Below are 26147 nucleotides of genomic sequence, written 5' to 3'. Positions count from 1 at the left end.
GGCGGGATTGCCCACAGCAAAAGAGCCTGCCGCTTCTGTGTTCACGCAAATCTCTAGGATGTGTTGGAGTCCGGGGAACTCATTTCAAGGAATACTACAGATTTTATCCAACCCCTAGTCCCATATTTTGTCCTAGCACTTAATTTGATCTACTGGTTCTTACTGAATACAGTTAGGGGCCTGGCATTGTACGGGTCATTATATAGTGGATTCAAACAAAGACAGGACATGGTCTTGCTTTGATGTTATGATTTAAGAGACAGCTAGGGAAAAAAAAACATGCTTAGAAATAAATAAAAGATTTTACAAGTTGAACAAGATTGAACCTTTCTTCCCAAGCACTGGGGATGAAGAGCACTCACCTCCATCGCCAAGGGAATGGAGCCGTGTTGGTGGTTCATGGCAAACACACTGGACCACTTCCTGGGTGTCAAGGGAAGGCAGGACTGGAATGCCTTCAGGAAGTGCATAAAAAGTCCAGTTGTGTCCCCTTGAGGTAACTTGAAACTGCAATTACTTTTGGCAAGGTCGTTGGGTGTCAGTTCAAGCTTTGGGAGACCACAGGCTAAGGAGTTTCATGCCCTCTTTCCTTGAGCTTTGTTTGGCTTCGCTCCAAACCCATATCCATGGGGATGGGGGCAGGGAACATCTTACCCGGTGCCCCACCCGAGCTGGCCAGCCTCTTGCAGAGGGCACATCCCAGATCTGTAGAACTGGGTCCCTCTAGAACCTCCAAATCATTACCTCCCCCCAGATGCTGTTGAGCATCTAATACATATTGGGTCCCGGGGTAGAGACAGGCCCTTTCACTGAGAATCTAAAGTCTTCTGGGGAAGACATTAAGATATTGAGGAAACAGCATGAATGTGATGAAATGTGAAATGCAGTAACATCGAGGCGTGAAAAGTAAGCCAGGGCTTTGGAAAGGAGTATTCGAAGGAGCAGCAGCTGGGGTGCCTGCGTGGCTCAGTTTAAGCGTCCAGACACAGATTAAGTGTCCGGCTTTTGATCTCGGCTCAGGTTGTGATCTCAGGGTCATGAGATCAAGCCTTGCTTCAGGCTCTGTGCTCAGTGGGGATTCTGCTTGGAGTGTCTCTACCTCTCTCTCTGAAACAAAAGAGAAAAACAAACGAGCAATATCACAGAGTCCACTAAGCATTCAGGTTCGAATGTGAGAAGTACTCTAATCCCCAAACACCAAGCAGGACATGGTCTATTCAAAGCAGGGGAAGTGGGTGGGGCACCTGGGTGGCTCAGTTGGTTAAGCGTCTGCCTTTGGCTCAGGTCTTGGTCCCGGGGTCCTGGGATTGAGTCCCATATCTGCCTCCCTGCTCTGCGGAAAGCCTGTTTCTCCCTCTGCCTGCCTCTCTCTCTGCTTGTGCTTGCTCTCTCTCTGACAAATAAATAAAATCTTTTTAAAAACCCCCCCAAAACAAACAAAAAAACCATGGGAAGTGGGTAACCACAGAGGAGTGGACTACTGGTGGACCGTGCCATGTCCACGTCAGGTGCTGCGAAGCAGCTCTCTCAGCAAGTGGCCCGTGTAAGAAATTCACGTTCTCTTAGGAAGCAGCTTTCCCGAGGGGAGGATTTCCCTGCTGCTGGTGATGGGATGGCTCAGTTTTTCCCTTCTAGAATCAGCGTATCAAGCTAGTTGAGAGGTTTTGGGGCCATCGGTACGCTGAGTTGACTGGTGAAGTCAGCGGGGGCTGAATATTTTGCTAACTGATCAGTAGCCACAAATTTATGGCTTGTGAGAAGGAACCGAAGTAAGGAAAGGCATAGGTCACCGCCGGGGGAGGTCCTGAGGTGCTTCCCCGGGGGATGGGAGCCATCGGAGATGTGACATTGGTCAGCCTTTGTTGTTTACCAGCTGGCGCCTGGCAAAGGAGAGAAAGCTGTTGCTTCAGCCTCTAACTCTTCCCTCAGAGCTGGGCGAAGGGAGGAAGGGTGTGCTGAGGGGTTCAGCCTGCTTCTCAGCTGGGGAGGCTGAGAAGTACGAATCTGGGCTCGCTGCATCTCTGGACAGAGCTCTAGAAGGTGGGGGGTGGGCCCAGAGAGGGTCTCCATGTTTGCCGCCTTGTGTCTTGGGCTTATTATAAACATCAAGTAAGACAGTATAGGCAACACTGAGCCTAGGGCCTGGGGCCACATTTGTTTTCTATTGTTGCTATAAAAACTACCCCAAGTTGAGTGTTTTGAAATAATACAGATATATTGTCTTATACTTCTGGAGGTCAAAAGTTCAAAATGGATCTCACAGGGCTAAAAGCAAAGTGTCTACAGGGCTGTGTTCATTCCTGGAGGCTCTGGAGAAGAATGCGTTTCCTTGCCCTTGCCAGCTTCTAGAAGCCACCCACATAGTCCTTGGTTCACGGCCCCTTCCTCTATCTGCAAAGCCAGCAGTGTGGGGCTGAGTCTCTCTCGTGCTGCTGTCTTTCTAATTCTCTCTTGTCCTGCCTCCCTTCCACTCGTAAGGACCTTTGTTTGTGGTTACACGGAGCCTGCCTGGGTAACCCAGGAAAAAGTCTCCAACTCAGGGTTAGCAAACTTAGTTCCTTTTTGCCGCAAGTCACTCACAGAGTCACAGGTTCAGGGGATTAGGGCCTGGGCATTCTGCAGGTGGTGGGGGGTGTTTTTATGCCTACTATGGGCACATACTAAAAAATCAACCAGTGGTCCCTGTTTATTACCAGAGCTCCCTCAAGTGTGGGGTCAAAGCCTCGACTCTGGCAGATTCTGGGGTTCTGCATGCAGAGGACTAGAAAGCCTGCCTTGCCTCGCTCTGGGGAACAAGGATGTGACCAGTCCTCACCTGGAGGGGTGCCTGGGAGGCTAGTGGACGGAGAGGGAGGCAGGCTCTGTGTATTGCTAAGTGTCGTGTTATGATGAAAAGCATGATCCTTTCGCTTGGGGAGATCTGGCTTCCGATCCCAGCTCAGCCCCTCACTAGCCCTGGGGCACATGACTTCATCGCCGACCTCCAATTTTTTCATCCATTAAGAAGCAATAATAATAGCACCTGCCTTGTGAGAATGTTGGGGGGAGTGCACAAAATTTTGCATGGGAAACAGCTAGTACATTGCCTGACGGTCACTGTCACTGCTGTTCCTGGATGGCTCTGCAGGACAAAAGAATAACCAGTGGGTAGAAGCCCGAGGGAAAGTGTTCTAGGTTTATCACGAAGGAAGAACTTGGTAATCGCCGAAGCTGTGCAGTGACAAGATGGTGAGGCGTGTCATGTACCGGGTCCCCTTTCCTGCAACTGTTCGGTCAGTGACTAGACATCCACACGTGTGTGGACTGCAACAAAGTCACCTGGTGCTTTGTCAAAAGCCCAGAGCTCTAGGCCCCACCCAGATGGGCTCATTTGGGATATTCAGAGACGGGGCTTGGAGATCTGTTTTGTTTTTGTTTTTATTTTTTTTTTCCCAGTAGCTTTTATTTTCTGAAAGCAGCTTTAGATGGACAGCAAAATGGAGCGGCAAGGCCAGAGATTTCTTACACACCCCCTGCTGTGCCCTTAAACACAACAGATCTCGGGGATATCCACAGCCCCCCCACCAGAGAGCTGCATCTGTTACAACTGAGGAAACACCTGAGGTCCAAGATTGACACCAGGGTTCATTCTTGGTGTTGAGCATTCTATGGGTTTAGACAAATGTTTAACATATATCCACTACTCTAGTATTGCACAGAGTATCTCTGCTCTAAAAATCCTTTGTACTTCACCTAGTGACCCCTCCCTCCCCCAGCCCCCCGCCCCCACTGATCCTCTTACTGGCTGCCTAGTTTTACCTATTTCAGAATGTCCTATATAGAACATGTAGCCTTTTGGGATTAGGATCTTTCATTTGGCAATGTGTATCCAAGTCTCTTCCGTGTCTTTTTATGGATTGATAGCCTTTTTTTTTTAAGCTCTGAGTAATAGCCCATTGTCTACATGTACCACAATTTATTGATCCATTCACCTACTGGAAGACATCTCATTTGCTTTCAAGTTTTGGCAGTTTCATAATTTCATAATTACAAAGTTGCTATAAACACCCATGTGTGGGCACACATTTTGGAGGTCTGTGGCTTTCACAAGTGATTCAGAGACTGATTTAGGATCCCTTGACCAGATAAACATTTGTCCTGAGGTGGATGGAGGTCTGAAAGCCTCTCCAGTCCTGAAAGTCTGTGAGGATTCTGTGAAGATGGTGTGGAGGCTCTGGTTTGGATTAGACATTTTCCTTCTTCCCTGGGGACTTTGCTCACCGTAAGCAAAACTTTTTTTGCCTCCTTGTTCAGTGTCCCTGTTCATTGCTAGCACAAAATTCCCGAATGTAAAGAGTGGTTTTTCCAGGACTAGAGAGAGCTGACCTGTTTTTCCAAGTTCGGGACTGCCTGCGTTCAAATCCAGACTCTACAAACCACAAACAGTGACATTGAGCCAGTAATGGAAACATCTGGTGCTTCCATTTCCCCTCCAATAAAGGTCGCCGATAATAGTATGCACTTCATGAAGTTATTGTGAGAATTGAGTTCCTATATATAAAAGGCTTAGAAAAGTAAGCTTTGCATCAACATGACTAGCTATCGTTGTAGCCATCAGAATCTGTATCCTTCTTATTACCCGTTACCAGACAGTTCAGTCCTTCTGAAGGGGCAGAGGGGGGTGCTGGAGGGGAGTCCTTCCTGGTGAGGAGCCCAGGGTTATTCCACATCAACACGTGCTCCCTGAGGCCCCAGGAACAGGATGACACCTGTGCACAGTGGTTGTTCAAGGGGAGAAGTCAGTTACAAGGGTGCCCCTTGCCCACATGGTACCTCTGAGGCACCGGAAGCAAACCTCGTCTAACATATGTAACAAGGTGATGGGTTCCCGGAGCTCCTCTCACTCTTTTCCTCGCCTGGCAGCATGCTCCTTTCTCTGCTTTCCTTGTCTGGGTGCTCGGCGGCATGTCTCCGAAGTTCATGTGCCTTGAGGAACTTGAAGGTGTCCATCACTCGCAGATACCCCGAGAAAGGATGGACCCCAAGAGTCCTGGCCTCCAAGGCAGATAGCAACATAGATTTAATCCCGGCCATACAACTCCCTGGCTCATGCCCTGGCTTCATCGCTTCTAAGTCTTGAGCTCTGGCAAGTTTCAGGATCTCCATTTCTGAGGTGGGATCATTCCTCCCCTCTTAGGGATGCAGTGAAGACAAAACAAGGCAAGGGATAAGACAGTGTTTTATCAAGTCTGCACTTGTTGACGTATCATGAAATTACTGTTAACTGACTTCTTAATCAATTCAACTGATGGACTGTTGGTGATTGTTTATAACTTAAAAGAGCACAAGAAGAGTCTCTATATGGAAGGGATGTTGATGTGTTGAGGGATCTTGGCAGCTATGGGCATGGAAAATCAGAAGGAAGGTAAGGACCACAAACATCTTTTTTTGGTCGGCGAGAGTCCTCTCTTATAACCTGGGCCACCCCAATTCCCACCATTTCTGTCTCATCTGAAGGAGATGATCGCATGTCTCCCATGTATAAGGTGTTCTTGGGCAAAATTAGCACCTTTTCTTTGCTGGCAAATCTACTGCTATGAAATCAGCCACTTGGGGGCCAAGAACATAATTTGGTTTGCCTGTTTATTTTAAGCTTTTGATTCAAGTCTAACGCATAGACAGAAAAGCACACACATCTTAAGTGAACAGCTTGATTAAGTTTCTCAACTTGAACACACATGTGAAACTAGTATTCAGATTGAAAACAAAAAGAAAAAAAGAAAAAGGATATTGAGAGTATTCTAGAAAACCTGTTGAGGTCATGGAGTTTTAAACACGGTTGACTTCAGACCTGACCCTAGGCACTGGTGTGCTCCTGGTCAAGGTTATATCCAATGTCCTGAATTCCTCTCCTTTTACTTGGCTCCTGGGTGTGGTTGTAGCCAGGACCCATGTCAAAGGGTCCTCCTCAGCACATCCTGTTTTTAGGGAGAGATAGGAGAAGCTCCTTCACACTGGGTTGTCAGGGAAGAGGTTTCTTTTTCCATGGCCTCTGGCTTCAATCTGAGGTGCAAAGGGTGGGACTCTCAAGGATGAATTTCAGGCTCTGGAAGTCAGAAGTGGGCACCTTTGAAGACCCCCAGAGAAGCATAAAGGAAGTCCAAAAACATCTCCCCACAAAAGCATAGTGTGGCATTTTCAGGGCCAGCCTGAGGAAATCTCACTATTTGCAAGGTTGTAATGCTCACTGGTCTTCTTGTTTGGAATTGATACTGCATTTCAAGTTTGGCTGCCTGGTCTAGAAGGAGAGAAAAGGCACATAGACTGCTCTGCTCAAGATGGGGAAGGACCACACTGATGAAAAGCAATTGTGAAGTGTGACCAAACTGCCCAGGAAGTCCAAGCCACTGGCTGTGCCTGGTCACTGCCTGGTGCCTGAAGGCCCTGTGGCTAATGAAGCGACTTAGTCAGCATCCCAGCTGCTCCCCTGCCTGGCAGGTTGGGAGGGCTCTGCTGGGAAGCTTCAGGGATTAGTAGAAGAACTTCCCATGCTTGAGGGCCAGATCCAGAGCTCTGCTCATTAAGAGTGCTTCCAGAAGAATCCTTCTGGCAAACGAAAGAGCGGTCATGCTCTTTGGTAGAAGGACATTTTGGAAGGCCCAGATTTAGAGCTGTTGATTTTGGCAGCTGGATCCTAAGGCGTCTTCCTTCAGTTTCCCCTGAAGGCCTCATTAGCTGAGCCCAGATTGGTTCATAGCTTCGTCTTCCCACGAGGACACTGGGAGCGCTGGGGCCACCATGCCTTGGGTGGGGCAGCTGTCTCAGAACTGCCAGTGGGGAAGGGCCAGCCCTACCTGGTGTTGACCTGGCCCTTCCTGCCTAATGGAGGCCTTCCCTGGGACTAGAACATGCTTTTTGTCGCCCATTCATTTATTTATTCATTCAACATGCAAAAAACGGAGCTTCCACCATATACCAGGAACCGTGTTGAGTGTGAGGAAGAGTAGAACAAGGCTGAGTCCTCAGAGTTTATATTCTAGTGGGGAAACAGACAAATCACTGTGATAATACCTCAGGAGAGGTCAGTGCAGGTCAGCACAGGTAAGCTGCAGGGGGAGCAGTGAAAAGTCAACCAAGACTTCCTCAGGGAAGTCCTTCTTGAATTGAGCTTTGAAGAAGAAGTAGAAGTTAATCTATGGGGTTGGAGGGGAGGATGGGGAGGACATTTTCATCGGAGGAAAGAATTTGCTTCAAGGCAAACTGGGACGAGGGCCAAGTTCCCTGTGGCTCAAAACCCAGAAGGCATGCCACATGAATTTCCCCGCTTATTGGAGCTGTGCGATGTTTTTCAAATGTATTTTCATGTTGTCCGATGAAACGGAGGTGGGTAGCAATTACTTCAGGAGCGATGTGCCCCTGGAGACCGGGCTGGACAGTGTCCTCCCGGGTCATGGCATGATCTTTATTTTTAGAAGAGGTTCCCAATTTGAAATGATTAAACACTCCACCCCAATCCCGCTACCCAGGCTGGGAGGGTCACTGTTTCTTGCCATCTTATGTCTCTTTTTGGCAGTGTGTCTTTCTGGAAACAGGCAAAACTGTTGTGTTGAAGCTGGCGTAGGTCCCTAGCTTTAGGAGGATATCACAAAGGTCCAGAGGTTTTATACTTAAGACGTATTCCTGATGTCCTTTGAGAGGTTGCACAGTCATTCCACAGTGTAGATGCTTACAGAGTGGGAACCTTCCAGGCCCCTCACCCACTCCAGCTCTTCTGGGACTTCCTTTTCATAAAAAGCGCAAGCACTATTTGTCACCAAAACTCAACTCACTCAAACTCCACTGTAAAGCAACTGTCTTAATGGTCATTTTGCACCATTTTAGGCATTTAAGACAAGGGAGGGAAACTAACCTTGAATATCAATTACATGTTACATATTCCGCGGTGCTTTCCTAGTATTCTCTCATGGAAGCTCTACGCCGACCCAGTGAACTGGGTGGCATTGTCCAAGAAATTAACACGTTGTCCCAGGCATGGCAGGGAAAGGACATTTTAATGAAGAACCCCATGGCCATGGAATGATGTAATTGTGTTCCACACAGTCACCAAAAGTCACCTTTTGGCACCTCCTAATCAGTTGGTGGCTGGTGTTTTAAGAGTCTCTTTCTGGGAGAAATGGATATTGTTTTTATTTACCTCATCAGAACTCTGTCTCCTCTAACTTCTTCCTTGCTCCTTGTGTGAGGATACCCAAAAGCCCCAGTTGGCTCTATATTTGCCTTTGGTGAGGTTAGCCAGTGGGGGCCCTCTGGTTTGGGAAACGGTATGAAGAAAAGACTTTTTCCTGCAATTTCTCATCTGGAATGTTCCTGTGTATGAACGAATCTCCAATTCCGTGCGAGTTGACTGTGAACGATATGGGTGGTCTCTCAGGGAGTTAGGAATCAGTTTGGTGATTGGCTCGTCCCAATGCCAGTCCACCTGTTTGACTCTGTTCCTGTGACATTGACCCGCCCATCTCAGAAATCTAGGCTGAGACCTGGTCAGGGGTGTAGATGGGGGATTAAGAAGATGCCTTTGTCTGGGGGTGCCTGGGTGGCTCAGAGGGTTGAGTCTCTGCCTTCGGCTCAGGTCATGATCTCAGCGTCCTGGGATCAAGTCCCCCATTGGGCTCTCTGCTCAGCAGGGAGCCTGCTTCCTCCTCTCCCTCTCTCTCTCTCTCTCTCTCTCTCTCTCTCTGCCTGCCTCTCTGCCTTCTTATGACCCCCCCCCTTTGTCTCTCTCTGTGTCAAATAAATAAATAAATAAAATCTTAAAAAAATTATTTTAAAAAAAGAAGATGCCTATGTCTGAATTGTGGTAGCAAATTTGAGCCCTAACCCAGCATTAGTAGTGTTACTAAATCATGCTTTTGGAAAGAGAAACACAGTTAAGGACAGAAAGCAATGGTGGCTATTCTATCATTGGTGTGTCTCTTGTCTCTAAGTCACATGTCTGCCTCTCCCTGTGGGGACCGACGCAAAGAACTGGGAGGTCCCCTCATGGTCGGTCATGATTCATCCCTTGGTAAACTTTAAGCTTATTCAGTCCCGAGTGACCAAAAATGGAGGCTACTGAGGGTGGGGAAGATCCTCTCCCTCCCCACAGAGAATCACAGAACCTTAGAGCATTAAAGAATTTCTAAATCAGCCCTTTTATTTATAAGTTAAGAGCCTGGGACACCCCCCCAAAATTGGCCAAAAATGATACCTAAACCCTATTGGTTTCTGACACTGAGTTTGTTTTCGTACTACTTTATCTCCTGTCTCTTGATTGTCCTAAGCAGCTTTATACCCATTTTATCCTCCATGCTATTTCTAACACAACCAGGTAGCAGCAGGCCTGGAGTTAGAACCCAGACCACCTGACTACCTGTTTTATTTTGTCCGCAGGTCCAATCCTGTCACAGTTTGGGAAAACTATAAGCCATGTTCTTTAGCCAGACCTCTGGATGTCCAGGAGAAGGCCAAAGAAAAGGAATATCGTTGGTGAAGTGGTTCACCAACAGGTCCTTTCTAGAAAGTGTTTTTGGGATCTGAGAAATGGACATAGAAGCCCAAAGATGGACAGAAGAAGGGACTGAGGGAGATTTGGGAGTTGTAAACCTTGAGTTTCATTCATGGGGTCTTTGAGGACACAGTGGCTGTCAGAGAAAGAGAGAGAGAGAGAGAGAGAGTCTGACTTCTTGGTCAGTGAGCTTCCTTGACCCCGTTCCAGCAGGTCTTACAGGACCTAGCAAGGGCGATGGGACTGGTGGGCTGGCAACGCCCCCACTGTCTTAGAGTTTCAGTCCCTTTTACAGCAAAGATGGTATTCTTTAGGGAGCAGGGGAAATCCCAGACGTGGGGTGATCACAGCTGTAATCACCACATTGTGGTGTTCCATGCTTTGAGCTGCCGGCCCCAGCACACCAACGGCTTGAGGAAAAGCCCCTCAGTAGGCTCTAGTTCTGTTCTTGAGGCTCTAACCTAGGATTCCCCCAATAGGGCAGTTCCTGAGTGTTGTCCCCTCAGGCTCTCGGCCCTGGGCAGCAGAGGGCTGCGTGGTGATGCCCCTTGGAGGTTCTCACAACCTCTAGGCCAAAACACGTCCGTTGCTTTTGGATTTCCTGGGAATGTTCTGCTGCCATCCCACCGGGCCAGTGGAGGAGGAAGAAAGAGTTTGGTGCCAGATATGGCACCACAGAAGGGTACAGGCAGGAGTTCTGAATCTGACCCCACATCTAAGGAGCCTATTCTTAGAGGTTCTTGACAGAGCACGGGAAATCAAACGCTAATGAAAAGTAGGTTCTGAGAAGAGCTTGAAGCTCAGCACCAGCCCGACGACATGTTCCCTTTCAGGCCACGGAGGGAGTCTTGAGTGATGAGCTGAGCGTGCCGGCGAGCCAGCTTCCGGGGGGGGGGGGGGGGGTCTGGCCGGGGCAGCGACGGCCGCGTGAACAGCGACGACCTCATTCAGTGGAGAAGTTTGGGCTGCAGGAAATTACAGGCTCTTTCTTCCGGTTTTCAGTCATCCAAACGGCTGTCCCATCACGTGGCCATGCTTTGCGGGGCTATGGGGAGTGATCCAGCAGACGTTGGTTTACAGAAACATCCAATATTAAGGAATTGTCTTGCTAAATCTTCCATCCCAAAGGCCCTCAAGGAGAACTTGAAGTGGTCAGCGGTGTTGGCCAGCATCAGTCTGGGTGGATTTGGGCCAACCAAGGCACATCTGGGCTTTTCAATTCCTTCTCACTTGGTTTGGGGTGCACCCCCAAAGCTGTAGGAAGGGAGGATTGATAAGGGGCTAAGAATACACACTTGAGATAACTTCCTGTGCTTATCCAGCATATAGATGTCCAGAGTTGTATCTGGTGGGAGCTTCAAGCTCAAGTTTGGATAGACAGGTTTCCAAAGCATCTATCTTCCGCTCTTCTTTGTTCTAATGTCTCCTTGTCACAGAAGCCTTCCCCGGGCCTCCGAGGCAGAATCGCCCTGATCGTATCTCCACTTGAAATATGTGTGTTCATTTAGTTGGTCTTCCACTAAAATGCGCACTCTGTGAGAGTGAGGGATGTTCCCTCTCTGTTTATCATGGTATCTTTAGCACCTCGAACAGCATGGGGTCTGTCATATGTGTCCAGTGGAGTTCCGTGGCATAAATGCAAGCCTGGAAGGAGGCTTGCTAAAGCCGGCTGCTACCAGTCTGTCCATGAAAGGGCCTTGTTCCCAGGAGAAAGCAAGGTGTCCTTTGTTGTTGCTTTCTAATTCCTCATTTCTCCAAGCAAACATTCATCAATCACTTGGAGCAAAGTGTGAAAGATCACAGCCTTGCTCTCTGGGGGCTCACAGACTGGTGGCAGATGAAGATGTTGGCATTAAATCCTTTCTTTAAGATACAGCTCTGGCATCAGCCCTTCAGGGAGCCTTTCTTGAACACTCTTGTCCCACAATGCGAGGTGGGTGCCATTTTTCCCATAGCATGGTAAGCCCTGCAGAGCTTGACTGTGACCCACAAGTGAAGCAGACTGGTACTGTACAAAGGGCTTTCTGTTTCCCCTCACGAGCTCCTTAAGAGCAAGGATTGCCCCTTACTCTTTCCTGAGCAGAGTGGCTGACATACAGAATACTCAGTAAGTGGGAGGTATCCTTGCGATTACCGCTGTGACTATGTGCTTTCAGGAACCAGCATTCAGATAGCCGTGTACGTGGATAATGTCATTTAAGATATTCTGAAGCTGTATACAGCTTGGAAACAGCTTTGTACTGTTCTATAGTATGATATAATGCTGTTTTCTATAATATTTGCTGTTTCGTGCTCTCCTCGTGTTCTGGGGATGCAGTGACCATTTAGGCTGCTGTGGAATCTTTACCATGAGTTCTTAGGGGACTTCGGGTTCCTAGATGCAGGCTGGGATCCTGAAGTAATTTACAAATCATTCTCTACGTGCAGATGTCACGGACTCCTATGAGCCTGGAGCATTTGTTTCATTTCAGGTGGGTGGGGGGAGACGGGGCTGAGGACGTCATGGGAATCCTCTCAGTAAATACACGTGGGTTCATGGCATTTTGGCACTGCTCCTTTGATGTGGCTGGTTTTTGATTCGGGGTTGCAGGGACATTTTGTCACAGCCTGAGAATTAGACCAAGGATCATGTGCCACAGGCCCCCAAGCCAACTGCTAGACTGAGTGCATGTTAAACCAGTATCTGTCTGTTTTCACTTTGACATGGCTGTGTCGATGCCTGACACTTTTGTTATATCCTATGGAATTTGCCAGAACGTTTGGTGTAAATACTTGTTAGTTTCACTTAAATACCAACCATGTGCCCGAGTCTAACATCAGTGGCAAAATGGCTTCAGTTGAAGCAGAAGGCAGGGGAATACAGTCTCCAGGGGATGCCGCGCATTGCCAAAGGCTGGCTGACGGATCCCTTCTCTAATTCTGAAACACACATGGCCCCCCTTCTTTTTTGGCTATTTCTTGATTTAGAGCTTCAGATGACTGGCTGGAGACGTGTTTAAAAATATCAAAAGATCCCAATGGAAACATCAAAATGTGGTCTATCCGTGTTAAAAAAGATCGTTTTGATCATTTTCCTCTGCTGTGTCGTCCAAAGAGCCTTCCTGTCTGTTTCGCTTAGTGATTAGAGGAAGCGCTGTTTGTTGCTTGCTGACTGGATTGGCCTTCATCTGCTTGCTGCGAGCCGTCCTGTCCTGCTTTCTGAGAGATCATTAGTGCACACGTGTCAGCTAGTCTAGGTTGGCCCCAAACGAACCAGATGAGTAGATAATCAGGCCACTCCGGGGAGACCAAGATGCTTATATTTTGGACTAAGAGTTTCAACTGGGTATTCTAACCAGACCGGGAAACATCATTCCTAATTTCAAAGTATTTTGGTAGCAAGTATATTAAGCAGCCTGTTATAAAAAAGTAAGTAGATGTGCTTGTGTCCTTGGTCTTCAATCTGAGACTCTGGGAGCTAAGCTCAGTGTCTTGCTGGGATGGAGGTGCCAATAGGTAGGTCCTTTGAGTTACGTGTCACCCTCGTCATGAACTTGATGAAGACTGTGTGTGTCCACGCTCCCTGCATGAAGGGACCGCAGACGTCGGTGCTATGGCAGGCCCTTAACATGCATTGTGATGTTCAATTTCCACAAGCGAGGCATCAAGGCCTTCTTTCTAAACACCACACAGCTAGCAAGCGATGGAGGCACGATTTGAATCCTACGTTCCCTGTTTACAAAACCCAAGCTATTTCTATTACAACCAGTGACTCCAAACCACAGGTTTGCAGATTGATAATCATCCCCAAAGAAAGCTTTTCCAGTCTGTGGTGAGAATGTCGGGATAAGGCTCACACCCTCCCATCCTGAAGGCGTTGCCCTTTAGTCGGAGGCTGTGACCCATCTTTCTAGGTGTTAAAGATGGTTAAAAAAAATCTGTAATCAGGGCACCTGGGTGGCTCAGTTGGTTAAGTGACTGCCTTCAGCTCAGGTCATGATCCTGGAGTCCCAGGATCAAGTTTCACATCGGGCTCCAGCTCCACGGGGAGTCTGCTTCACCCTCTGACCTTCTCCCCTCTCATGTTTGCTCTCTGTCTCTCTCTCAAATAAATAAACAAAATCTTTAAAAAAATTAAAATTAAAATTAAAAAAAAATCTGTAATCACATGATGGTGATTGGAAATGGCAGCTGACAAAAGTGTCTTAAGTTGTCAAAGTAAAAAAATAAAAAATAAAAATAAAATAGGCCTTTCTATGTCAAACTCCAAGCTGAAATTTGAAATCTTATTGGCCTGGCAAATGGCAAAGCTGGAAAAAGAGGTAGGGTGCTTATTACCCCATCAAGCGTTGCATCGCAGACCCTCACCATGGTTTGGGGTCACATGGGGTTTAATCTGGGAAAGGGCTGGGCTGCCTTGAAGGATGAAGGTGATCACATGCTTCTTAAAGCCATCCTTCTTGGACACTGTGTAGCATGATGCGGGCAGCTTAGCGCAGCCTTGGCCGTGCAAATGACCTATTAAAAACCACAGTCGATTGAATTTTTAAAAAACTAGGTAAACCAACCTTTCCAAAAGAGAGGCAAAGCTTGGCCTACCCACACTGATGACTTTGACGTGACCAGGATGGGGAAGACTTGAACTCAGAAGCATTTTAATGTGGCATGATTTAGGTCATAACTCTTCTGACCTCAGATCTGATTCAGATCATTCAACATCACCTCTTTGCCATTGATCTAAGAATGGAAGAGCTCAGGTTTTGGAGGCAGACATATCTGGGTTTATATCTCCATTTCTTGTAACCTGTGACCCTGAGGAAGTTACTTTCTGGAAAACAGGACAGAGATTCTTGCCTCTCAGAGTTACCTTGGTGGGCAACTCTTAGACAAAATCCTTACCACTGCTTGTGGTAGGTCTTTTTAAAAAATATTTTTTTAATTGAGACAGACAGAGGGGTGGGGAAGAGGAGGGACAGAAGGAGTGGGAGAAGCAGACTACCAGCTGAGCAGGGAGTGGGACGCAGGGTTTGATGCCAGGACCCTGAGATCATGACATGAGCCAAAGGCAGACGCTTAACCTACTGAGCCTCCCAGGGGCCCCCTGCTGGTACGCCTTTTCTTTACCATGATGATCCAAGATGGTAGGGATAGACATGCCCGGCACGTGGGTGTTCAGTGTGTCCTGGAGTCCTCCTTACAGGCCAGCTGTAATTCAGAGTACCCTGAGTTGCTCTGGGTTTTATTTTCCTACCCCTGGTTCCAGATACCCCGCTGTGTGTGGTGGGGGGGGCCTGTTTGACCTGCTATTGCCCGAGCGCCTCTGACTGTATCTGGGCGGCACCCACTGAGCTCTCACCACTCTTTGTGCGTCTGTTGCAGTGCCAACAACATGCCCAAGCAAGTGGAAGTCCGAATGCACGACAGCCACCTCAGCTCGGAGGAGCCCAAGCAGCGACACCTCGGCCTACGTCTATGTGACAAGCTAGGGAAGAATCTCCTGCTCACACTGACTGTGTTTGGTAGGTGACAGGGGCCTTCCCTCCTTCCTGGCTCTCTCCTGGCTCTGGGCGGAAGCTGGGTCACACAACCAGCCCTGCTGCAGGATGAAAGCCTCATGCCTTCCCTAAGGCCTCCTTTGCCCACAGCTGCCTTGATGGCATAATGTTCCCCTCACCTGCCCCAGCCATGCATTTTTCTTCCTTGGGATTCTAGTGGTCCTTACAACTTCCCGTGAATACGTTAACACGCAGATTCCCGGCCCTGCACATGTAGACTTTGGGCCATCTGCAGTGAGGTCTTGGAATCTGTGTCTTAACAGACCTTCTAGATTATTCCTAAGCAGATGATCGGCATAGCACATTTAGAGGAATACCTGCCTGAAGATAAAGGCAGCTGGTGCTGAAAACCCTATGAAGGGGCTCCTGAGGTCTAGCCTCTACACACCCTATTACCTTAGATTAGCCCAGCACGTTAGCGAATGAGGTCAGGCTGGAAGAGGGTTCTTCTCCAGAGTCTGATTCCTCTGCCTCAGACCTTGCCTGGGCTGTGGGTGTCCTTTGGTGTGACTGTTGACACAATCTTCATCTTGGGTTTTCAACCAGGGTTTGTTGAAAAGTGGGCAAGTTGCCCGGTCTTGAAATGACAACCACACCATTTCCTATCTTTATCCCTCCTTGTTCTTCAGCTCTCTCCTAGGCTACACAGAGAAGCAATGAACAACTCCTCACCTCCAACCCTTTCCCCACTCAGCTCCCTAGCTTCTCCTCCTCTGAGTCTATCATCCTGGACATCAGTGGACCAGGGTCAGAACTGCGGGCTTGCCACAGTTCAGTTCACTTAATGAAAGAAGACAGAAGTGTGGTAGGGGTTTCCAAAGCTTACCTTCCACGTAAAGAAATTTCACTCATCATAGGTCATCAAGAAGTATGTTTTCCTCCTGTGAAAGTAAAAAAAAAAAAAAGATCAGGCTTTTGACCACAGTGCTCTCTGCACACCCCTGGAGTTAACACCCCAGTTCATGGACCTAGGAACTACTCCCCTCTCAGCTAGTGGTGCTATGTCTGACCTGATTTGTGGTTTCTACAAGATCTTTGATATCAGCTGTCTGTTTGCAGATACCTGGTTAGTCTTGTGGAATCCCCGAGTATGCAAAGTGAAAGGCTCCCACCAGCAACTCTGCCCACATTGTTTCTTCTCAAATTATACACTTTGAGAGACGCCCCCTAATCTCCCATAAAAGTCTCCCACAAAGGCGAGTCTAAAGATTATGTAAAAGAACATAGAAGTCAAGGACAAAACTTCTTAAGAATGAGCCATGGGGAAATCTTTGGGAGCCAAAGAAGATAGAAGGAGAAAGGAAACTCACAACCAGCTTGGTAGATCAAACGTTCCTTTTATCTGGTATGCAGTTAGAATACATGAAGCGCCATGCCACTGGCCAGGCTGAGGCTGAGAGAAGGGGAAGCAGTATTTGGCAGTATGTGAGGGATTATTTCTGCTGCCAATCTCTGAGGATAAAAATGAAGAGTATCCTCAAAGAAGTTAGTCAAGTCAAGGAGAGAAAGATCTCCTAGACCCTCCCAGTGCTGCTTGTCAGAATAGACAGAGGTTCACAATATTCTCTCCCTAGTCATTAAAATGAACTTGACTTATATAATGATATTTTCGTAACATGTTATTCATCATCCGATAACAGAGAGGTATGAGAAAGGTCAATGTCACTGAATCCCTAGAGCTATTCATTTGACTCAGGCAAAACACAAACTCAAATATTTCCCCCCTCTCTCTTCTAGGTGTCATCCTGGGGGCAGTGTGTGGAGGCCTTCTTCGCTTGGCATCTCCTCTCCACCCTGATGTGGTCATGTTAATAGCCTTTCCAGGGGATATACTCATGAGGATGTTAAAAATGCTTATCCTGCCTCTCATCATCTCCAGCTTAATCACAGGTAAGACCATCTCTCTGGTGCCTGGCCACAGGGAATCACACCTCTGCTCTGGCTTGTTGATGGACCACTGAATCTCAGTTTGGTGGAATGAATAATTGGGATGATCTGTGTCATTTTATTTCAGAGCCTTGGTTTTCCTGTCTCTCAAAAGGAGATTTTGAATCCTAAAAAAAAAGTTTTCCATCTATTGATTAGTCTGACCATCTCTCTGTCTAGCAATAAAAGATGAAAGGGAAACAGCCACATTAAAAGTGATGATAAACAAAAATAGAGGTTTTAATTTTGGATGTATACTTTTCTAATTTTCCAAATTATACTTGGCTCAGATATTGATAAATAAAAGTAACAAATAGGAAAGGAAATTTTCTCTTAACTGTTTAACTGGGTATAGAGGGAAGTGGGTATTAAAAATAAAATAAAGATTAGATTTGAAACCCTTTGAGGTTTTTGAGAAAAGCACCCTTAATGTGTAAGTCATGTTTGCTTGTTTTGGGCTGAAAGAATTGTTTTATTTGAAAGAATTTGTTTGCTTCTGTGGGCTTATACTGGCAGTTTTTTTCCTTACCAAATAATATTGCTCGAATAGGGTAAATTCATGGAGTTTAGAGACTGAGCTTGGAGTTAAGGATGAAAGCTAGGTTTTTTTGTTTGTTTGTTTTTAAAGATTTTATTTATTTGACAGAGAGAGAGAGATCATGAGTAGCCAGAGAGGCAGGCAGAGAGAGAGGGGGAAGCAGGCTCCCTGCTGAGCAGAGAGCCCAATGCGGGGCTCAATCCCAAGACCCTGAGATCATGACCTGAGCTGGAGGCAGAGGCTTAACCCACTGTGCCACCCAGGCACCCCGAAAGCTAGGCTTTGATTGGTATTTGGGTGCCATCTGGGTGACCTTGAGAAAGCGGTCCCTCTGGACTCTCCACCTTATAAGGAAAGTGAGGCCTGGAAACACCGAGAGATTCAGATGCTTGGCCTGGTTTTTCTAGAGTCTCCGATCAACCAGTGAGCCCGGTGAATGCAAGGTCTCATTATTCAGCCCAGACTGAGTGACATTGTACTGTCCCCGTAAAGGCTTCTTTGCAAACCAGAGAAAATGTTCTCCATGCCCATTTAACAGAACATAGATAGGGCAAGCTGGCCAGGAAAGTGAGCATCTGTTGGCCAGAATCCGACTTTTGGTTGTAAGGAGAAGTGGCTCAAATGCGGATCAGCTCAATTCAGGAAAGTTCACACCAATGACTTCCTCCCCCACAGCAAGGGCTACAATCCCTCTTGTCTAGTAAAAGCAGAAACTGAAACCAGGAAGTAGAAAACTAGAATAAACAACTGGGAAAAAACCCAGTGAAGGTAGGAGTTTTTGTGACTTGGCTTGGAATTTCCTCCAGCAATCACAGGACCTCCCACAGTATAGATGAAGTCCCATCTTTGTGTTCTCTAATCCCTGCACTAGGTTGGAAGATGTAGGTCTCCACCTACATTTTGTGCTTCACCTTGGAGGAAGGAGGGCTGTGCTAGATCACTAGGCTAGACTCTTGATATCAATCACCAGGCCTACCAGCTTTTCTTTTTTTTTTTTAAGTGAGGACATTAATAACAACAATGAAGTAAAAACCAGCAGGTACTAGCACCGTCACTTCATAAAGAAAAGATGTCTTAATGCCAAATAAATGGGAAGGACATCATCTCGGAATTAAAAATGGAATATATTCAACTTTAACTCACTATTGCTCACTATTGCAGACTGACAAAAAGTAGTTACCGGTCAGTTTATAAACTCTGAACGAGAGAGATCAGGTTTATAAACTCGGGAGAAGAGATCGTCAACTCTCCGCAGTTCTCTAGAACCTCAAAAATGCCCTTGGCGGATCAAACCGTAAACTGTAGGATTGGAATCTTCAGTAGCAGCAGCTGTAATCAACCACGAATGCATCTGAGTAATACAGAGCCGTGTTACGGGGATGCAGAGATGGGCAGTTAACAGAGACATCACAGGAGTCCTCTTTCCAATATCTTTTCAATGCAGGGTTGTCGGGCCTGGATGCTAAAGCCAGTGGGCGCCTGGGGACGAGAGCCATGGTGTATTACATGTCCACAACCATCATCGCTGCGGTGCTGGGGGTCATCCTGGTCTTGGCGATTCACCCAGGAAACCCCAAACTCAAGAAGCAGCTGGGGCCAGGGAAGAAGAATGATGAAGTGTCCAGCCTGGATGCCTTCCTGGACCTTATTCGCAATCTCTTTCCTGAAAACCTGGTCCAGGCCTGTTTTCAACAGGTAACCCAACGTTCCAATGCTCTATGCCCCTTCAGCCTCCTAAGTGAGCAAGATAGCAACTTGCAGAGTGTTTCACTGAACCAGCTCTGGGGAGTCATTTCCTTATATTGAATTATCTCTCTCTCTAGAGCTTGTTTGAGATGATTTGCAGCAGGATTTTGGGATTAAAGTCATGTTTATTTATTTATTTAGTTTTTGTTTTGTTTTGTTTTGTTATTAAACTTCTTTTTATTTTTTCCAGCTCACTTAACATCTCTTTGCTCTGGGAATCCCCTTTCTTACCTATTTTTTTTTCCTTCCTGTTACCTCTTTCCTTGTTTGTGGTTCCCCTCTGCATGTTGTCCAAAGACACATTTAAAAAAAAAAATTACTTATTTATATGACAGAGATCACAAGTAGGCAGAGAGGCAGGCAGAGGGGGGCGGGGAAGCAGGCTCCCTGCTGAGCAGAGAGCCCAACAGAGGGCTCGATCCCAGGACCCTGAGACCATGACCTGAGCCAAAGGCAGAGGCTTTAACCCACTGAGTCACCCAGGCACCCCTCAAAGATGCATTTTTATCACTTTTGCCCACAACACTTTAGAATGCCGAGTGGATCTCAGTGTTGGTAGTATAGCAAAACTGCAAGGGGTAGATTTAAAAAATACACATGACCTACAGAGTCAGAATCTCTAGTGTGGGCCCAGGGAGTGGGTATTTTTCAAATTGTGGAAGTAATACACGAGGGTTGTAAAAAGTTTAAATAGTCTAGATGCATGTAAGGAGTCAAGTCCTACTTTTGGTCCTAAGAACTAGTCGTGCTGGGAATTTTGTTTCCTCCTGAATATATAGTATGATGTGTGCAACATCTTTTTTTTTCAAGATTTATTTATTGTAGAGCAAGAGAGAGCAGCAGAGAGTGAGAGAGCGTGTGCGAGCACGGGGAGGGCAGAGGGGGAGAGAGACGCCAGCAGACTGTGCTCAGCTCGAAGTCCAGCATGCGGATGGAGCTTACAACCCTGAGATCATGACCTGAGCCCAGACAAGGGTCAGATACTCAACTGCATGTATGCATAATCTTAATAAAAAAAAAAATCCACCCGAGTGAACTGCATTACTCATGCCGCGTTATACTTGCTTTTTATTTAACGAGGTTTAGCATTCTCTCTCTCTCTCTCTTTTCATGACCGTGTAGTATATCTAAAAAATAAATTCTTGGGCACTTATGTCTTGCCAAAGAGTTTCATATTTCAGATTTGCTGGATGTTGCAAAATGGCTCTACAAAAATTTCTATTAATGTCTATTCCCACCAAGTGCAAACAGGAAGATCAATTTTTTAAAGCATTATGATTCTTAAAAAATGGATGATTCTGCTGAGCAGAGCCACCGTGAGAGCCTCCGAGGCCCCACTCACCAGTCTGTTGTCTAGCCCCAAGGTCAGGTTAGGTTAGAATATACTCCAGTTCCCAGTAACCCAGGGAGCAAGTCAACTAGAACCAAAGACCCTCCTTCAGTCATTTCCGGGAAAGCACAAAAAAATGAACTCAAGAAAGAGGCAGCCTGGAGGAACCGTTTGCCTTCCCAGCTGCCCCCAAAATACTGTTGCCAATCACTGGGGAGCCCAAATGACTCTGGGTTAGGATGTCTCTGATTTCTGATGCCAGTCTTCGGGCACCATAGCATGGCACTATGTTAAAGAAACGCATTTCCCGGATAAGGAAGATGTGTATGGGGCGCCTGTGTGGTTCAGTGGGTTAAGCATCTGCCTTCGGCTCAGGTCATGATCCCAGGGTTCTGGGATCAAGTCCCGCAGTGGACTTCCTGCTCGACGGGGAGTCTCCTTCTCTCTCTCCCACAGCCCTGCTTGTGCTCTCTTGCTCACTTTCTCTCTCTCTCTGATAAATAAATAAATAAAATTAAAAAGAAAAGAAGATGTGTATATATACACAATGGAATATTACTCAGCTTTCAAAAAGAATGAGATGTTGCCATTTGTAACAACGTGAATGGACCCAGAGGGTATGATGCTAAGGGAAATCAATCAGAGAAAGACAAATACCACATGATTTCACTTATACGTGCAATCTAAAAAACAAGACAAACAAATAAACAAACAAGCAAAAAGCAGAAGCAGACTGATAAATCCAGAGAACAAACGGATGGCTGGTAGAGGGAAGAGGATGGACAACATGGGCCGAGGGAAGACAGTGACACAGGCTTCCAGTTAATGGACTGAGCAAGTCACAGGGACGAAGGGCATAGCGGAGGGAAGAGAGTCAGTGCTACTGTAGTAGAGCTGTGTGGTGATGGAGGGCAGCTGCCCTGGGGGTGAGCATGGTCTAACAGACCGACTTGTCTGGTCACCGCGTTGTATACCTGAAACTAAAGTGATCTTGTAGTCAGCTCTACTCCAGTAAAAAATAAAAATAAAATAAAATTTAAGAAAACAATAAAAAGCAAAACCAAAAGGTTCCATTAAAAAAAAAATGATGGGTTAAAGCCTCTGCCTTTGACTCAGGTCAGTTTCCCAGGGTCCTGGGATGGAGCCCCTCTCTGCTCAGCAGGGAGCCTGCTTCCTCCTCTCTCTCTGCCTGCCTTTCTGCCTACTTATGATCTCTGTCTGTCAAATAAATAAATAAAATCTATAAATAAATAATGATGCCAAAAGTAAAAGAAATCATTTCAGCTCAGGAGGTTGGCTGGGGAGGGAAGAGCAGCGGCCGGGGAGAGGTGTTTCCTGGCACTCCCTCTGTAGAGTGGACTTGGACCTCTGCCAGCCCACTTAGAAAGATGCATTCGCCTGCTTTGGAGAGAGAGACATAAGCGGGTGCCCCGTCTGTTGTTAACATTCTGAAAAGAGCACTGTGGAAGTGTAGCTGTGGAACTGGGGAGGCAAGGATCGGGGCTTCCTTCTTGAGCCCTGTCGTGTCCATGTTCCATACAAGGACGCCCCCTTTGGTGCCCTCAATAGCGGGACACTGAAGCAGGCATGCCCCTGGAGCTGTTGCTCTGGACTGCGGTGAGCCGTGCTCGCACTCAGCGACCTGTCTGGTCAGTGGGCGGTCTTGGCTTGGAGCTGTCCATGGCAGGACCACTGAGGGCTGAGCTGTTCCCTGCCCCGCCCCCTCCCGGGACACCTCCTTCTGCCCCCGCTGGCAACATTCATGAGGAATGAACCTTTCATCCCCCAGCAAAGCCCAGGGTCACTGTCCATTTGAGTTAGGATAATCAGAGGAAAAATTCTGTAGAATTTTTTTAAATGATTTATTTATTTTAGAGACAGAGAGAGCAGGAGCAGGAGGGGCAGAAGGAGAGGGAGAGAGAATCTCAAGCAGACTCCTATGCTGAGTGCAAAGACCCACATGGGGCTCCATCTCACGACCCTGAGATCATGACCCAAACCGAAACCCAGAGTCAGATGCTCACTTGACTGTGCCACCTCAGCACCCCTGTGTAGGTCATTCATCTACCTCAGGGCAAGGGAGCATGCAGATTCCTTAAGCTGGACTTCAGGCAGCCTAGAGGAAAGGGGTCTTAAACAAGGAGCCATCCATGGACTCAGGAGGACCTCGAAGAGGACCCAGAGAAAGGGACTCATCATAGGTGACATTGCATTGCCAGAGAGAAATGGTGCCTGAGGGGTGCCTTTTGTGCCGTTGGGATACAGCTGGAAGTGATGACAAAAAGCCCGTCTTGGGTGTCGGGGGCCTTCACTATCAGAGTTAGACACAGGGCTGCAAAGAGGATGCACATCCCCAGAGCAGAGGCTGTCTTCCCCCAGGTGGCAGGCCCCGTGTCTTACAGAGCAGGGAGGTGACCCAAGCCGAGGTTTCCAGGACAGCAACGGGCAGTCAGTTGCGGCCAGACCACAGGAATCTGACCCAGTGACAGGGACCATGTGGGTCTTCTCTTCCTGGGAATCCAGTTCACTCATCCACTCCGCACTTGTGGGCACCTCCTGGGTGCCAGGCTCCCTACTATGCAGGGGACGCCATGGGCAACGAGACACTCTGGGTCCCTGCCCAGGGGAACTTACATTCAGGGAGTGGGGAACACAGACCAGAACAAATATCACGTACATACACAAGCTATTAAAAAAATTAAGGTAAGTGCTCTCTGAGCACCAGAGGCAGGATGAAGGGCTCTGCAGTAACTGTGAGAGACACCTGAGCTGAAAGTGAGGGACAAACTGAGCTAGGCTGAGGATAGGGCGGAGCTGCTGGGGACTGGGGGCGGAGCCTTCCCAGAGGTGTTGCCCTCAGAGAGAAGGAAGGCCAGTGTGTGGGAGGTAGAGTGAGCTGGGGGAAGCAAAGCTCAGCTCAGGCAGGACCTGGTAGGCCACGGCCAGTCTCAGGAACTTAATCTAAGAGAGTTTTAGGCACAGGGAGACAACTGTTTTTCTATTTTTAATAAATCAACCCGGCAGCTTTAGATGTAGACAGAGCTCTGGGGAGCTGAACTTACCTGGTGTTTGCAGGTAGACTAGAAGGCGGGTGGGAATAGCAGTGAGCCGGCTTTTGCAGGTTCTAAGATGAGAGACCCTGGTGGCTTGGACTTAGGTAGACTGGAGTTGGCACCTAGATGGCGCTGTCCAACCCAGGTAGGCCCAGATCAAGAACTCAGGCAGAAACCAGGCCCGTGTTCCTATATCCCTAGCAACTTGCCTGCAACTTAAACCACTGGTCTGTGCTGTTTAGAAACTGATTTTGGAGTCAGACATGCCTCACCCTGAATCCCGCTTCAGCAACTAGCTTGCCGTCTGCCCTGCAGGTAGTTAGCCCTGGAGCCTTGAGGGGTTACTGTTGACAGAAGAGATGATAGATGGCAGGCTGTGCACTTGACCCTGAGAGCCACCGTTTATTTACCACTAGGGCCACTAGTCTTTTGAACTCAAGCCTTGGCTTCTTTAACATTCCAAGGACAGGTCCCCAGTTGGCTTCTGGTCTTCCCATTTCCCCTGGGAGCGTGAATCTCTTGCTCCCAGAAGCCTCCCTTTGGATGGTTCCTGTGTTCTTTCTTCATGCTGACGTTGCCCAGGCCAAGGGGACCATGAGCTTCCTGTTCTCTCCTTGCATACTCAGCCTGAGCTTCCTCCTTCCCTGCACAGGTGCAGGTGGTCAGGCTAGAACAGAGCATATCCTGCTTTTCTCCCACTTTGGACAATGGTCAGTTTGGCATTGCTCACTGTTTGGCCCCGCCACAGTGAACTGGGACCATGGAGCTTAGGGAATAGAAGAATTCAGTGGTGTTCAGGCCCTCTGAGTTCAAGTCCCAGCTCCGCCAAGAGCTCTATTGATTGACAAGTCATTTGAGTTCCCCATGCCTCCCCTTCCGTATCTATTCAGGGTTCAGCCATCTGTTGCCTACTACATACCAGCACTGACATTCTAGGATTCTGCATGAGTTCTATTTTAATACCCTTGGAGGTATTGTTTCTCTGGGCTCTGATGTGAATTTTCACAGCACTCTGCATGCAGGGTGCCTGGCACCTTTAAAAATAGAATGGATGTCACAGATGTCGAGGAATAGCATGAGAGGTTCTTGGGAGGCCATTTCCATGGAGATGCTTGGGAAATATTGAGCAAGGCTTGGCATCACTCTCTAGAAGGAGTGGGTGTCTTCTTTCCTTACATTTTGATCTAGAAATATAAGCCAACATCCCTGTCATTGTAGCTGCTGGCTGCTAGTACATCTGGTGATCAGATGGAGATGCCCAGCAGAACATGATTCTGGAAGGAGCCCAAATGAGTGGGTCTGTGAAGACTCTGCCAGACAGGAACCAGACAGGAAGGAGCAAAGCAGGTGGACCATGAGGCCTTACCTGATCCCTGCCAAAACCCTTACTCTCCTACTCTTGACCAGATCCAAGACCCCTCCTAAAGGACAAGAAGGGTCATCCAATTGGTTTCGCCATTATGAAGAGCATCCATGTTGGATGTCGGATGTTGTCTCCAAGATGCGGGGCTACCATCATGGGAATGTAAGAAGTAGACGTCTGTCCCCCACCTTGAAGTGTGCGTCCCATTACTGGATCACACCACATTACATATGAAAGTTATAAATCCTGTGATTATCACGTGATGAGAACAATCGTTTCCCACTATATTTGTGTCATAAAATGTCACTTTGTTAAACACAAACATATAAAGTATTCCCCAACCTTTGTAACCTTGTTTTGACAGTTCTTAATTATTTTTTCACATACTGGGAACTTTATAAACATGTAAGTAGCTAGACTTTGGGTGATAAACCTCTCATGTTTCTGTTCTCCCCCACTCTGTTAGATTCAAACGGTGACCAAGAAAGTCTTGGTGCCGCCTCCATCAGACGAGGAGGGCAATGCCACCAATGCTGTCATCTCCTTGTTGAACGAGACTGTGACTGAGGCACCTGAGGAAGCGAAGGTGGTTATCAAGAAGGGCCTGGAGTTCAAGGACGGCATGAATGTTTTAGGTAGGCAACCTGGTGTTCATCGCAGGGGGAGACGATGGCCAACCCTTCCTGCTTCTCTGCACCCAGCAGCCCTGCCTCCCTTCTCAGAAAACCTGTCGCTGATATTCTGTAGGTAGAGCAGGAGGTTCTCTCTAGAGAGCAAGTTGAGGGTCATGGTTACCGATAGTTGAGACATTAAGGAAGAAAGAGAGGGCAAGAAAGACCATGAGGGAACATGGCAGCTAGGGTTGGTTATAAAAAAAAGAGGGCACTAACATTCATTGGGCACATTCCCTGATTCTCTGTGTGGTGTTGACAAATAACTATCTCTGACTGTCTATTTCATGAAGTTACACATCCTATTTTTTCATTTTTTAAGCTTTCATATTATATTATTTTTTGAGCTGTCCTTAGGTGTTAATGCTGTGCTAGGCACAGGAGCAGCCTACCCCAGCTTTCATATTCTTGAAACAAACACAATGCTATCAGGAGTGTAAAGTGTTGGTGTTGGTGCCCCAAA

General features: G+C 47.4%; 1 protein-coding gene across 4 annotated transcripts in view; it reads left to right on the top strand.

The window, feature by feature from the left end:
* SLC1A2 (solute carrier family 1 member 2) overlaps positions 1-26147 on the top strand; it is a 145564-nt gene that overhangs the window by 71695 nt on the left and 47722 nt on the right. For all 4 annotated transcript variants that reach the window (XM_032358511.1, XM_032358510.1, XM_032358508.1 and 1 more), the window contains exons 2-5: positions 14882-15021; positions 16795-16947; positions 18966-19216; positions 25480-25648. In XM_032358511.1, the coding sequence (XP_032214402.1) occupies positions 14882-15021; positions 16795-16947; positions 18966-19216; positions 25480-25648 (713 nt within the window). The remainder of the gene's footprint in view (positions 1-14881; positions 15022-16794; positions 16948-18965; positions 19217-25479; positions 25649-26147) is intronic.

Source organism: Mustela erminea, chromosome 9, assembly GCF_009829155.1.
Source record: "Mustela erminea isolate mMusErm1 chromosome 9, mMusErm1.Pri, whole genome shotgun sequence".
In the NCBI taxonomy this organism is placed as follows: domain Eukaryota; kingdom Metazoa; phylum Chordata; class Mammalia; order Carnivora; family Mustelidae; genus Mustela; species Mustela erminea.
The sequence above is the reverse complement of the archived record's forward strand: the minus strand, read 5'-3'. Positions and strand labels throughout refer to the sequence as shown.